The sequence below is a fragment of the Podarcis pityusensis genome (assembly GCF_964106645.2).
Source record: "Podarcis pityusensis genome assembly, chromosome: 5".
Classification (NCBI taxonomy): domain Eukaryota; kingdom Metazoa; phylum Chordata; class Lepidosauria; order Squamata; family Lacertidae; genus Podarcis; species Podarcis pityusensis.
Window position 1 is genome coordinate 94352737 of NC_138032.1, and position 15079 is coordinate 94367815.

Consider the following 15079-nt stretch of genomic DNA (forward strand, 5'->3'; position numbering starts at 1 on the left):
CCCTAGCAAAAATGCATGCTTGCTTTTTGTTTCCACATTGCATTTAACCTGCTTGTAGCCTTTATTTTACCTCCAGCGCTTTTGTTGATTAATGAAGGAAAGCAGCCTTTGAAGCCACTCTCTCCTCACAGACAGGTGCAATATTTTAACAGTGGAAGAGCTGCTGCGGTTTGTAATGATGGGAGCTTTCAAAGCACACCATCCACAAAGGGCAAGTGGCGCTGACCTAGCCGGATTGTATGCACAGTTTTGCATCCTCTGTTAATTTCTTTCTTCACTGCTTCAAGGCTTTCTGTCCAGAATACTTAAATATGACTCTCCAATTTAGACTGAAGAAGGCAGTTAAAATAAATGGTATTTTAGTCCTTTGTAATTATTCTAACATTGTTGTTTAGCTGTTTAGTTGTGTCCAACTCTTCGTGACCCCATGGACCAGAGCACGCCAGGCACTCCTGTCTTCCACTGCCTCCCGCAGTTTGGTCAAACTCATGTTAGTAGCTTCGAGAATGCTGTCCAACCATCTCGTCCTCTGTCGTCTTCTTCTCCTTGTGCCCTCCATCTTTCCCAGCATCAGGGTCTTCTCTTCTCATGAGGTGGCCAAAGTATTAGAGCCTCAGCTTCAGGACCTGTCCTACCAGTGAGCACTCAGGGCTGATTTCCTTCAGAATGGATAGGTTTGATCTTCTTGCAGTCCATGGGACTCTCAAGAGTCTCCTCCAGCACCAGAATTCAAAAGCATCAATTCTCCGGTGATCAGCCTTCTTGATGGTCCAGCTCTCATTTCCATAAATCACTACTGGGAAAACCAGTTGTAATGTATGGAAGTGAGAGCTGGACATAATGCATACTTAATTTATGAGACAAATGCATTCCAGTCTCAAAAATGATTGGCAATTGCAAGGTTCAGGGAAGACAAATTAGGAATTAGGAAACATATTCCCTCAAGGAATAGTGGTGGCCAGTAAATAAGATAGGATCCCACCCCCCCAAAAAAGGTGCACCGAGTGTAGGTCTACAAACAGTCTGCAGCTGCAATTATTAAAGAGAGCATGCAAGCATAGATGCAATTTAAAACTAAATACTAGGGACTAGAAACATGTAACAGAGCAGCATTGTTGGCTTACCGCTCTGTATATATAATATCGTTATTATTATTATTTTGGGCTAGATGACTCTTGGGGTCCCTTCCAACTCCACAATTATATAGTTCTATGATTCTCTATTATTATTTCCGTTATTGGAGACAGAAAACTGGCCTAAGACAGATCCAACAGTGCAGTGGCTGGGCCATATGGTTTCCTGCTCTCTCTGCAATGGTCCCCAAGGATGTCTCAGTTCAGAGAATGTCTTGTTCCAGCAATACTGTTTGAGCTCTCATTTCTTGGTGTGGGGCTCATGATCATGGGAGCTGGAAAGGGGCCGTTTCAGGAATCCACCCCAAAGTTGCACCTGTATCTTGGAGCCCTCATTTTAGGGAGAAGGTTCTCTGCGGGAATTTGTCCCTGGGGCTGCCTGGGAAGCATCTTTAGGTAAAAATGATTGTTTGGATTGGCCCTTCTTCATGACTTGATTGCACCCAATATGTATATGAAACTATGTATATACATGAAGCGGGCTTTTTCAGCCACGTTCCACCAAACATGGCTGTAAGTTCCACCAGCTTTGGATCCAGTTAGTTCAATATGGCAAGCAGTGAAATCCTATACATGCCTATTCATATGCCTCACTGAATTCAACGGTGCTTACTCCCAGGTAAGTGCATATAACTATGGGTAACTATGGTGAAATACAGGAGTTTTCATAGAAATGTGTATTATAGCTCTTGTTCTTGAGAATGAGGGCAGTTAAAAATGTAAGTTCTCACAGAGTATACGCATATGAAGCGGCTCAAACACCTTTAAAAGTGCCTTTTCCCACATATGTTGGAATATCACTTGTTGCTCCAAGACTGTTGGAATATTTTTTTTTTAAAATATAAGACTGAAAACTAAATCTCTATAAAATGAAGAATGCCCTATATAGTCTTTAAACAGCTCAATTATGTCAGTAACCCACTGGAACTGATACAGAAAGGGAATGAAAGCCATCCAAACAAAACAAAATCAATAATGTGATGCAGTTGTCTTTGTACCCACCTTTTCTGTCTGTTCTCTGAATTTAAGGGACCATTTTTCATCTGCCTCCCAGAAACTGGTACAAATTAAGCATCTGTGTGAAAGGTTAAAGATCTAGTAGCAAGTAATGAGATGTCAGGTGTTTATGAAACTCCAGAGTCCTGAGAAGGGTGTAAAATAAAGAGGAAAGGCAGAATGAGGGCTGAACCTCTGGGCAAGCAGGATACGAAAGAAATAAAGGCGGGAGAGGAAGACAGCAGTGAAGCGTTGCCCAAATCAGTCATCATTTCATCCTGTCATAAGATAATAGACAGATGATAGATGATAGATAGATAGATAGATAGATAGATAGATGATAGATAGATAGATGATTGATAGATAGATAGATGATAGATAGATAGATAGATAGATAGATTGATGACAGATAGATAGATAGATAGATGAAATATAGATAGATAGATAGATAGATAGATAGATAGATAGATAGATAGATGATAGATAGATAGATAGATAGATGATAGATAGATAGATAGATAGATAGATAGATAGATAGATAGATAGATATGATAGGGCAACCACAATTCAGGACCATTTAACACAGTAGCCTTCTTTTTATTCTAAAATGGGACCGCATCACATGTGTTTCATCAGTTGCAGTTCTCTCTTAAGTGTATGCTTGTTGGTGAGCCTGAATTTGCCTCTATAATCTGTGAACAAGCCTCCAAAACAGGTTGTAACCAAGACTGTTTTATCCATCGTAAGCGAAAAATGAGATGGGGAGTTATCGCATATAAATATAGTAGTTGAATAGTAGCAGGGGTGCTGTAGGGGGTTAATGTGTGAGGAATGATAGGGCGGTTGACAAACAGAGTGAATAGGGTCACAGACCCTAGTAACATATATTTGACCTGTGGAATTCATTGGCAAAAGCTGGCTTTGTAAGATGAAACAAGTTCATGCAGGGTCGGCCTATCAACAGCCAATAACAATAGGAGCTTAATAGACGTTCCATGTTCATCAGATCTCTTAACGCCCAAGAATGCTCTATCATGTTCATTCCTTGATGACTTCCCAAAAACTTCTGGCTGATTGGAAGAAGGGTTCTAGACTCAGTGGCCTTGGTCTCATCCAGCACGACCCTCTTCTGTTAATTATTTCCCACTTGCCTTAATGTTATCATCCATGCTACCTTCATACATCAAATGGCTGTCAAGTCCAGATTTCTTGGTCCTGTGTTTATCTCACTCAGGCTGTCCCTTGGATTCTTCCAACCCACTAGATCAAATCTTATCTCTTTCTATTCCTCTTTTCACTGAAATGCTTGTAAATATTAGCTGAGGCAACAGTGCAATCATTATTGATTCATTAGTTTCCTTTAGGGCTGTCACTCAATTAAATAAATCTTGGCCACTTACTTGTATGAGTTTTAATCAGATAGAGCAGGATAAATGTCTATTTGGATGAAGTTAACATTTTTCCTTTGTTATTAGATGATACATCAATGTGTCGTGATTCTTCCTTGGGGAAAACCACACACAAAGGGTAGCATTCACTTTACCAGTGCTACTGCAGAGTTTTGTAAGCCTCCTTTTCCAGACTAAGAGTTCCTTAGCTATAATGTCTTAGGCGCAGCAGAGACTGTACTTTTTGAGAATACTAAGGAAAAACCATCTTCCGCAGAAACTGCTGCTTGCCTTCTATCACTGTGCCATTGAGAGCGTGCTCACTTATGGCTTATGTGTGTGGTACGGAAGCTGTACTACCCAGGACAGGATGGGGTTGTGCAGGGTTGTTAAGGCAGCAGAGAGCATTGTTGGCTGCCCACTCTCCACCTTAGAGCAGATTTATGCCACAAGGTGCCATAGGAAGGCATTGGACATAGTAAAAGATCCATCGCATCCTGGTCACTGTCTCTTCGAGCTCGTGCCGTCGGGACGGAGATACAGGACGATGAAGACAAGAATGAGCCGTCTTAAGAACAGCTTCTTCTCCAGAGCGATCTCGGCCCTGAATGGGAAGCCCGGACTTTGAAAGTCATCTAATCTCCCTTGCTGTATTATACTGTATTGATTAATTAGTGTTTTTATGGAGCAGTCAAGTAATTTCGTTGTCCCCGAAGGGGGCAATGACAATAAAGATATTATTATTATTATTATTATTATTATTATTTTCATTTCTGGGATGCATATACAAATTCAATCGCTCCCTGGTCATGTTCAGCCCAGAACGCTACTGATTTACAATCCTTTGTTGTTGTTGTTTAGTCGTTTAGTCGTTTAGTCGTGTCCGACTCTTCGTGACCCCATGGACCAGAGCACGCCAGGCACTCCTGTCTTCCACTGCCTCCCGCAGTTTGGTCAGACTCATATTTGTAGCTTCGAGAACACTGTCCAACCATCTTGTCCTCTGTCGTCCCCTTCTCCTTGTGCCTTCAATCTTTCACAACATCAGGATCTTTTCCAGGGAGTCTTCTCTTCTCATGAGGTGGCCAAAGTATTGGAGCCTCAGCTTCACGATCTGTCCTTCCAGCGACCACTCAGGGCTGATTTCCTTAAGAATGGATGCGTTTGATCTTCTTGCAGTCCATGGGACTCTCAAGAGTCTCCTCCAGCACCATAATTCAAAAGCATCAATTCTTCGGCGATCAGCCTTCTTTATGGTCCAGCTCTCACTTCCATACATTTACAATCCTACAAAATGGATAAATGAGAAACCAGGGAGAGGAATTTAACCAAGGAAAGAGAAGAAAGGATAATAAGTAACAGATCACTAAATTAGATGAGCTGCCCCACAAGAAGAAATTGTGCACAAAAATATCCCTTAAGATGTTTCCTTATTAACATTGAATTGCATTACTTGGCTTAAGCTTAGTGAAAGAAGATACAGATAGGAGCCACAATATTTAACAGATCAATAATGCTCTCTACTTTATTTGAAGAGGTAGGTCCTTTTCAAAACTTCCCTTTCTACACAGTTTGGGTTCAATCCAGGCAAAGGTAAGCACTCTCAAGACTCATGAACTTCAGCTGGAGAGATCTATGCAGCTACATAACTCTCCCCCAACTCTCTCCTGTGGCCGCTGGCTAATAATCTGGGGGCTCTGGATCCAGGGCTGGCTTAACCATTAAGTAAAATAAGCACTTAAATTTTAAGTGCTTAGGGCAGGGGTAGGCGACCTAAGGCCCGTGGGCCGAATGCGGCCCAATCGCCTTTTCCATCCGACCCACGGACGGTCTGGGAATCAGTGTGTTTTTACATGAGTAGAATGTGTCCTTTTATCTAATATGTATCTCTGGGTTATTTGTGGAGCATAGGAATTTGTTCATTCCCCCCCAAAAAAAATATAGTCTGGCCCACCACATGGTCTGAGGCATCTGAAAAAGGTTGCTGACCCCTGGCTTAGGGCATCAAAGGATGGGGGGGCACCACAGAAAATTTGCATTGCCATATTTACCATGGGACGTACAGAGCAGCTGAACCAGGTCCCGCAAAAAAAGGCTCCAGCAATAAATGAAAACGTTATATACCCGTATTATTATTATTATTATTATTATTATTATTATTATTATTAATATAGTTAAAATAGAGATTATAACAAAATTAGAATTTGGTAACTGGTAAATTTCCCCACGGTCCACTGAGGCTCATGGGATCATTCAGGCGTCCACTGAGAGTGAATGCAGCAACGCTCAGTTGCCAGATTTTGGGAGGGGATTTCTCCAAATGTGGAGGTTTTTTAAAGGCCTTGGCAAGAATTTTGGAGATAACTTTTCTTTGTTTTCTGGCGGGGAGCAAAATATTAACAGCAAAGATTTTGGAGGCAATTGATGTGTTAATTTACAATGAAAGTGTGATTCTGTTAAGTTTATTAGGACAGTGTTGTTGTTGTTTTCTCATGTGGTGGTGGGCAGTAACTAAGTTCATTTCATCACATGACACAAGGGGGCCTCAGCCTGTATCCACATGCTGTGACATGGGTTCGAGTCCTGCTGACACTGATTGATGCTTCCCCATAGGACTTGAACACTGATTTCTCAGCTAAGCTTCAGCACTTCCACTCATATGTGCATCATAAGTTCAGTGCCACAAAAAAATGTGAAAAATAGGATTCAGTCATGCTGAACTTTACAGAATAATTGTAGAAGACAATATTGAGTGCCTTTCCAAATGAAGACATTTTCTTTTGTATATTTTTAACATTAATGGACTCAAATTGCTCAGCTGAGCTTCCATTTTCTCAGGTGAAGAATATTAAAAATCCCAACAGAACAACTTGGCAGCAAGGCAGGCTGGGCGTCGTATCTCTACTATGTATAGAAGCAGATGTGTGGCGCAAGATTAGTTTTGAGGATCTGATCAAAGATTCTGCAATTAGAAAAAGGTGGAATTTTTTTTAAATGATTTTTATTGAAAAAAGATTTTTTTTGAAAATTACAAAGAAAAAAGACAAAACAGAAAAAAAACACCATCATTTTCAAATTCTCCACTTTCATTACCTTCTTTCTATGACCTCCTCCTCCTCCCTTTTCTTGTACCTTGATTAATAGTTGTCATAGCAAATCCTTTCCATAATTCATAGTATTCTGTCATTACATTACCTTACTCTATTTTCATCTTATCTTATAAAAAACCTTAAAGCTTAAGACTTAAATCTTATTTTTACCAACTTCTCATAACCATTACCTTTTTACCTAATTCTTTAAACATTTTTACAAGAGCCAAGTAATTTCATTTCAACATTTTTCTAACATTCATCAATTTTATAAAACATTCCTAATGATAGAAAAAAGAAATAAGAACAATCCAATCTTCTTCCAGCGTCCCTTCCTCCTGGTCCCGGGTTTGTCAGTCCTTTTTATCCCATTAGTCTGGCACATTAACCTGGTGATCTTATATCCGAGGCCTTCAAGTCTCTTCCATGTCCCTTCCGCAGCTTTTCTCCATATTTTCCTTTCACTCGTGGGAACTCCAGCTTGGTAGTGTTTTTGACCCTTTTCAACAAATCAGCCCCTTTCCCATAGTCCAGACTAGACTCCATGTGGTATTTTAAGACATGTTTCAAATTCCCTCCAAAATTGGGAGCCCCCACAGCTCCAAACATCTGACGGCCCATTGCCAGACTCGGAAAGTCCAAACATCTCTGCATAGGGGGGTCAGTCCAACCCCCCATTTCCAAATCAATCCAAACTTTATCTTTCCAAATCTGGTTTTTTCCAAGTTCATTTGTCAAATCCAAAGGCTCATTTTCCTGCAGGGCCAAAAGTTCCTCCCTTTCTGGCACCCAAGATTCAGCAACATCCTCTTCTCTCAACTGTTCTGTCATGGCACACTCCTGTTTAAGTTCCTGGGTGGGCTCCATATAGTTTCCCACTACCTGTTCAAATGTTCTGGCCGCATTAGTCATCAAATCCGTCTTCTGGCTTAACTGATCCAATAGGGCATTTATTTTACAGAAAGCACCCAACAGTGCTTCTGAAAACATTGTCCTGCAAGGTCACAAGTCCTTTCCCACGGTTGTAATCTGTGGCAGCTGCAAGCTCCCTAGAATTAGTTACAGTTTCACAGTCCCCCTCTAGGAGGAAAACTTCTGGTTGTTCTTTCTTTTAAGGACAATAGCAACAAAGTTTCTTTTTTTAAGATATTTTGTCAATATTTGTTCCTTTAAAATGTGAAAGGAAATAGTGGAATCACAATGTTACTCTTCTTTTAACTGTCTGTCAAAAACATTTGTCTCTGGTCAATGAGCTTCAAACGTCAATTCTGACACCCCGCTCCAGGATCAGGACGGTGGAAAGTTACTTTACTTTAAACTCACTTCTGCAGGTTTAAACAGTCCCCCCCCCAAAAAGTCCCCCTTCTTCTCCTGCTACTGAAGGGGGGTTCAACGATTTTAAATGGTGAAAACCAATCCTTTGAAAGTGATTTCCTAAGCTCTAGTTTACGTTGTCTTTGCTTTCTTCTGACTACAAGGAAACGGAAGGCTGACTTCCTGTTTAGACCTTCCCGTTTCAGTACCAAATTAAGGTAATTTTCTAAGTCCAATTCCTTTCTAATCGCCAGTTCTTATTTGAAGTCCTATTGTTCAATGTTTAAGTACTCATGGGTGATTATTTTAGATGCCAAATTGTCCCAGGAAAAAGGCAGCGCTCTCCGGCAACGGCTATGCGGCTTCGCTCCATGGAAAAAGCAATTGACTCACAGCACTGCGCCACTTCCCCCTCTTCGCTTCGGAGCCCGTTAGTGGGTTCCTTTGCGGGTTGGGGGGGCGCTAAGGGTGCCCGCCGAGTCCCACGGTCACAGGCTTCATCCGCCTGTGATTTCTAAAAGGGTCCCCGCTTCGCCGCAGCGGAAAAGACCCGTTTCGCGCGGAGCTGGTCCCTCAGGTTCAGAGGGAGTCCGCCATTGCCGATGGCGCCACCCCGGAGGTCTATCGAAAAAGTTGGAGATTTTTTTAAAAATATAAATAAAGTGGAAGTATACGAAAATAAACATTAATTTCCATCTTACTGTAGGTTTTGTTTCCAAAAAGCCAATTTTATTTTACAGTTTATTATTGTTTCTATTTTGAAGTAGATATTTATGGGGGCACCAAAATCATTTAAGTGCTTAGGGCCTCTAAAGGTCTGGATCTGACTCTGTCTGGATCTCATTGTCCAAAGCCACATTGCAAGTGAGGGGTAGGACAAAACTGAAGCCAGAAGCCCTCCCTGGCTGGCAGCTCCATGCTTGGTTACTGGATCATACACACATCCTTTTCCAGCAGCTGTCTAGTGGTCTGTGATGCAGTCAATGGGTCGGCAGGGTGGCATCTAGACAGCTGCACAGATCTCTCTCAAGCCATGGTTCAGTTTGCATGGTAGCAAGCCAGGCTGTGTATGTATGTATATTGTGGAGGGAGAGGGGGAATTGTCCACATATTTTTCACATAAAGAAACAGTGTACAGTCTACCCAGTGTGAATAAATTTAATTTAGCCATCTTCATGCCTCCTCACTATATTCCTTCTGAAGTTTGCTAGAAAGGCACATGTGCGCTTCAGGCAGTTTTCCAGCTTCCCTTCTCTTTCTCTCTCTCTTTTCCCCATACGCCCTCAATTTTTTTTAAAAGAGTAAAGCTTTCACAACAGCCCTGTGTCTCTGAATAGTCCCCTTGTACAACAAGCATGGTGCTGAGATTTCTGAAGGGTCCCTGCTGCTGCATGCTACAGAATCAGGTTGAACTTTCTTCCCTCCCTGCTTTTCACCCCGTGGGCCTCAGTGTGGCAGTAGAAGAACGCTGCACTGCCTTCTGCAAGCCATTTTTTTCCCTGACACACTGAGACTTCCAAAGGAGCATCTTTGTGAGCCGGGAGCCAGGACAGAAATCCCTGGTTCAGACATTCCCTTGGTCACCAAGCCAATCTTCCTTAGCCCTCTGTTTGCAATTTGGGAGGTACTGTGCTGAGCAACCTTACAGAGATCATCCATGGGGAATCTTTTTGAGCATTTAAGAAAAGCACAATATAAAGTGTGAGTCGTCTTCTTCTTTGGTGATCACTCATAGCCGAGTAATATTGTCTTCCATAAATACGGTTTCAACAATGAATCCGTAAGTGACTGTGGAGGCCAATTCTGGATCCACACGTCCTTCCACAGTGGGGACATTGGTTTCTGGGCGGGAGTTGATCACAGTGTGGATTTGCCAAGCGTGCCTTCCTCTTAGCACGTTTCTCCCTTGTGTCCTGAGTTCGAGTGTCTTCAAAGCCCATGACACCTTTGGTAAAGGTTGTTCTCTAACTGGAGCGCTCCCAGGCCAGTATTTCCCAGTTGTCAGCGTTTATACTACATTTTTTTAGTTTTGCCTTGAGACAGTCTTTAAACCTCTTTTGTTGACCACCAGCATTACGCTTTCCATTTTTAAGTTTGGAATAGAGTAGTTGCTTTGGAGTGTGTGAGTAAGTTGCCATTCAGCCCTCTGGGACTGAGAGTTCTGGCAGGGTTGAACTGAGCGGCCAGCCATGGCTGCAGCAACCACCTTGCCACTCTCACTGACCAGGGTAGAGGTGTGGGGAGGGCAGGAAAAATTCCTCTTCTCTGTCAGCTGCCAGGCTAGCACAGCAAAGGAGCCCTGGTTGTGGCTGCTGTGGTGTCACAGGACATGGGCCTTCACAGGATTCGCCCCTCTCTGCCCATGAACCACACCGTTTCTGAGGCTACCACCAGCAGGGATAGTCCCAGCAGTAGCTTCTGTCCATTTGGGGAGAGGCTGGTAGAGGCAGCTCCAATTGTTCCAAACCTCCTCTGGCAAAGCAGATCAAGGGTTTGGTTTGCTCTGCCTGTGTATGATTTGTGAAAACCATTGTAGGAATTGCATACATCCTATCGCTTTTTATAGGATCTCATCTAAAGCAGTTTACATCGCAGTGGGTTGAAGCTGCTTCCCAGCTGCAAAATACTACTAACTGTTCCAATCTTCCTGCTCCGGATCAGGACCACCAGCTTGAATCGACCTGCTCAAGTTAAGCATTTCCGATTTGGCAAGATTATATCGTTTCATCCTTGTCTTCATTCATTGACAATTGCCTACCATTTCTGTAACAAATTCTGACATTTTTGTCGTGTAACCACTATAATTATTACTTGAATGTTAAAATGTCAGGAAATCAAATGCTGGCTTTCACATCAGGAAATGTTTACTGCACTTATGTCGATTACAAGATGGTTGTGGTTTTCCCGTTATTTTTAATACTGTGTATTCTATGTTATTAGCAGACTTGAAGACAAACTGTTTAATACCTCAGTGACTGAGACATATGAAATTGTTAATATGAAAAATACCACACACACACAAGCCCGGACACCAATTGGAATTTTAAAGGACAAGGGTTCAATATGAATTCATAGCATGATTTTGGAAAACTGCATTTAAAAACCGGGGGAAAAAACCCATCGCTTCTGAATGCCACCCCAGCAGTTTGAAGCAAAGTAATCTGTTCGTGAACCTGGTCTCTGCATTAACCCCTATGACTCCTGTTTGCAGTACAAACACCAACAAAACACACATTCCTGTCCCAGATGCAGGCACAGTGGACTATATGAGATATTACACTTCCCGTTTCCTTGCAGTGTCCGTTGCTTTCTGTTCCTCCATTTTCTCGCCTCCCCCCGCCTTCTCTGTGTAGACAGTAGTCAAATTTATCTCCCCCCCCCCCTTTGGTGCAAAAGAAGACAGTTATAATGTCAAAGGTGTATTTGGTACCTTAGCAGCCAAATGAAGAAAATGTTTTCTGTATGGGATAGACTTTAGAAGGGTTTTCAAGAATGCCAGCACAGTGTCCACCTGGGCCAAAAATCTCTAGTGTACGAAAGCTGAACTTTTAGGCACAGCAACCTGCTTTAAACAAGATGCCAACCACAAGGTGAACTAGTTTAGATAAGATGTATGCTGGTTAAAACTGAAGATGAGCGAGGAAAACTTAACTCAGACCTCATTGGCTCCCTGTTCTGTGACCAGATCTCTTTGTCAGCTGTTCCTTCTCCACCTCTGGTATTCACTGCAACTTACAGAAAACTTTCTTTATGTTTTCGTAAGCCTTACAACAGTATTTCTTTTTTTCCACCCACAGCTGAAACCGGATGAAAGGATCATCAAGACGGAATATGGGCTGTTGATTCGCAGCTTGCAAAAAAAGGACACGGGGGCCTACTATTGCAATGCTCAGGAACACACGTTTGTGCGAACCGTTGTGAAGTTGAGTTTAAATGTCATCGAGAATGGGCAGATGGAAAGCTCCCAGAAGACGGAGGATGAAGAAGGGCGAGGGAGGGATCTGCTAGCGGAGTCCCGGCTGCGGTACAAGGATTACATCCAGCTTCTCAGCAGCCCCAGCTTCAGCCTGGATGAGTACTGTGAGCAGATGTGGCACCGGGAAAAGAAGCGTCAGCGGAACAAAGGAGGACCCAAGTGGAAACACATCCAGGAGATCAAGAAGAAAAGGAACCGCAGGCATCACCAGCCAGCCACCCCACACACTGCGCCCGCATCCACATAGTCTGCATATTTTATTTAAAGAAATGACTTTTTTTTTGCAAATGAGAACAATTTTGTTAGTTTTCTGGGCCCTCCCTTTTGATGTCGCTTCTCTCAGAGAGACCAGTCCATGCCTAGTCGTTAATGTATATGAGACCCCCCACAGAAGAATACACTAGCAATGCAGGAGAGACTTCTTCAGGACTTGTGTGCTGTTCCGATGTCCCCTGGTTTCAACTGAGATGACTTTCTTTGCATCTCAGGCTCCGGAGAGTTAATTTATGTGACGTACCGAATGGCTGCTCTGTTGTTTTCTGTTTAAAAACATGGACAATGGGCTGATTGAACAGCCGCTAGGTTTCACCGCGCCATTTCACAGCAGGCTGGTTAAAGTGTCGGGGTCTGTTGAAAAGATCCATCCCAGATAGGCATCACCCTGCACCATAACTCCTTTGGTTTAGATCAGACCTCTTGGGCTGAGCACACCAACCCTTCCCAGGGCATGATCCAGCACATTGACCCTGTCCGTGGAGGCATTGACACATAGAAATGGACACCAGGCTCCATTGGCAGCAGCGTGTGAGGGATTCATCCACACAGCTGACAAAATTGGGCCCTTTCTGTTCCTTCCTAGGCCTAAAGTTGTAGCCGGGTAAGTTGTAGGTTCTTGACCAGCTTCTTGGTCATCCCTCAAGGAATGTCCCTCCCAGGACCTTTACCACACGGGGTCTCAGGGCACATAGGTCCACTCTGGTATTTTTTGGCTGGGTGGACAGGATGGGTCATAGCACATGCAAACAAATGTAATCCTCACTTTTTCAGAAGATATGTAGAGCTTCGTTCCCTAGAGTGTAAGTAGCAACCAGTTTGAAGGCCATCTGCTGAGGTGACCTGTTGGCTCTAATTGGACCTGCCAGCGAAGATGCTCAAGAGTAAAATTCCTTAAGAAGCGAATGGGAGTTATGCACACAAATCCTATTAGTTGGTAATGGGATTTTTGCCAGCATCTCTCCTGTCTGTCTCTTAAGACATTTTTACCCATCTGTATCACATCACCTCTGCTACTTTAGACTCCTTTGTTGGTTTGCATTTGCTTCTTTGATACAAATGGCAGCGCAAATAAATCCACCAAGGAAAACGCCATTTGCCCGCCAAACCTGGCAGAAGCAGCCTTTGTCCTTCGCTGTGTATTCTTTTTGTAAAGGTCCTGTGCATTTTAGAGACAGGGGTGCATTGGGGAAATTAATGCTTTATATTTTTATTGAAATGAAATGAAAACAACGTCCATGTGTAAATAACGCACAAGTTAGAGTTGGGCAGCTTTGTAATTTTGTAAAATATTCCTAGTTTGTTTTTAACTTTTCTGTTGTTTGGTAGATTCCGTTTTCCTGACAGAATTCAGTTTTTCCTCCAGGAGAGCCCTTTTGGCATCAGTGGAGCTGGTTTATAACGCCCAAATTGAGATCAAACAAGAGTCGCATCTCATCATCTCAAGGCTTGCCCCTACACTGAAGTGCCTTCTTACCAGTTTTCCTCCTTTCTGCTGCCCCCACCCACCCACCCTTTTCGCTTTTCACGCCTTTTTGGGTGTGAAATGACAAATTAGCTACTTCCTCACATGGAATAAAGCTTTGATGGATACCAAAAACGACAGACTTTCCTTGTTTCTCATGCATTCTACTCATCTTGGGAGCAAAGTCTATGGGAAAGCCATGTAATTGGCGGGCCATTCATTAAAGCAAATTCATTAAAGCATTGACTCTCAGCTCTGGAAAAAATTAGCAGTATTTATCGTCTGTTGCTCTGTATATGTACCTACATTCCTTCTGGTTAATAATTGTACAGCTGCTTTGTGTTTTGCATTTGTTTTTTGGATAAAAGGATACGTGTATGGAAAATATGGATGTTAATGATTCGCATCGTCATAATTCCCATTAGAAAATTAAACCATGCTGGGCTCCTGCTCCTAACTGATCTTAAAGGGGTTTGCACCTGCTCCCCCTAAGTTGTGCTGCACTATAGCCCATATAGGCTCCTTAAAGGTTTGATTGTACAGGGGCATTTTGAACCATCATTGCAATATGGGATGTTGGGTTTTTCCCCAGGGTGGTTTTCTTTTAAGAAAAGATTTCATTAAATGAGCATTGGGTCATTTAGACCCCCTATTAACATGGTGGTGCATAATCAAGTTAATTAATGACCCCAACATGATGGACACTCTTATTTAGCAATATAAAAAGGTAAAGGTACCCCTGCCCGTACGGGCCAGTCGTGACCGACTCTGGGGTTGCGCGCCCATCTCGCTTAAGAGGCCGGGGGCCAGCACTGTCCGAAGACACTTCCGGGTCACATGGCCAGCGTGACGAAGCTGCTCTGGCGAGCCAGCACCAGCGCAGCACACGGAAATGCCGTTTACCTTCCCGCTATAAAGCGATACCTATTTATCTACTTGCACTTAAGGGTGCTTTCAAACTGCTAGGTGGGCAGGAGCTGGGACCGAAAGACGGGAGCTCACCCCGCCACAGGGATTTGAACCGCCGACCAAACGATCGGCAAGTCCTAGGTGCTGAGGTTTTACCCACAGCGCCACCTGCGTCCCCAATTTAGCAATATAGCCGCTGCTTTATAGCAGTGGCATAGTGTGGGTTGCCAGTGCCCGGGGCAAGGCAAGTGTTGCGTTTGGTACTCTGTGCAAGATTCAGTTGAATGGAGGGTGGGTGGAATCTCCGAGAAAGATAGAAGGAACGTATGATAATGGGGCTATTGCAAATTCTTAGTACCTTCGCTATATGCTTTTGGCTCCACAACAAATCAATATTTTTAGTACAAATGTCCAGTATTTTAGATATTAGCAGGACTTTGATTCTCATATCAATTTAGTAATTTATTTATTTTTTACAAAATAGGATTTTTAAAAAAAGAACAACACACAATCAAAATGTGCATGAAATATATATA

General features: G+C 42.9%; 1 protein-coding gene across 1 annotated transcript in view; it reads left to right on the forward strand.

Moving 5' to 3' along the window:
* The window catches only part of SEMA3D (semaphorin 3D), a 177044-nt gene extending 163025 nt beyond the window's left edge, over positions 1–14019 (forward strand). Inside the window, exon 18 of the mRNA XM_081005477.1 lies at positions 11718–14019. Within this exon, the coding sequence (XP_080861603.1) occupies positions 11718–12143 (426 nt within the window). The 3' untranslated portion in view covers positions 12144–14019. The remainder of the gene's footprint in view (positions 1–11717) is intronic.
* The last annotated feature ends 1060 nt before the right edge of the window (positions 14020–15079 follow it).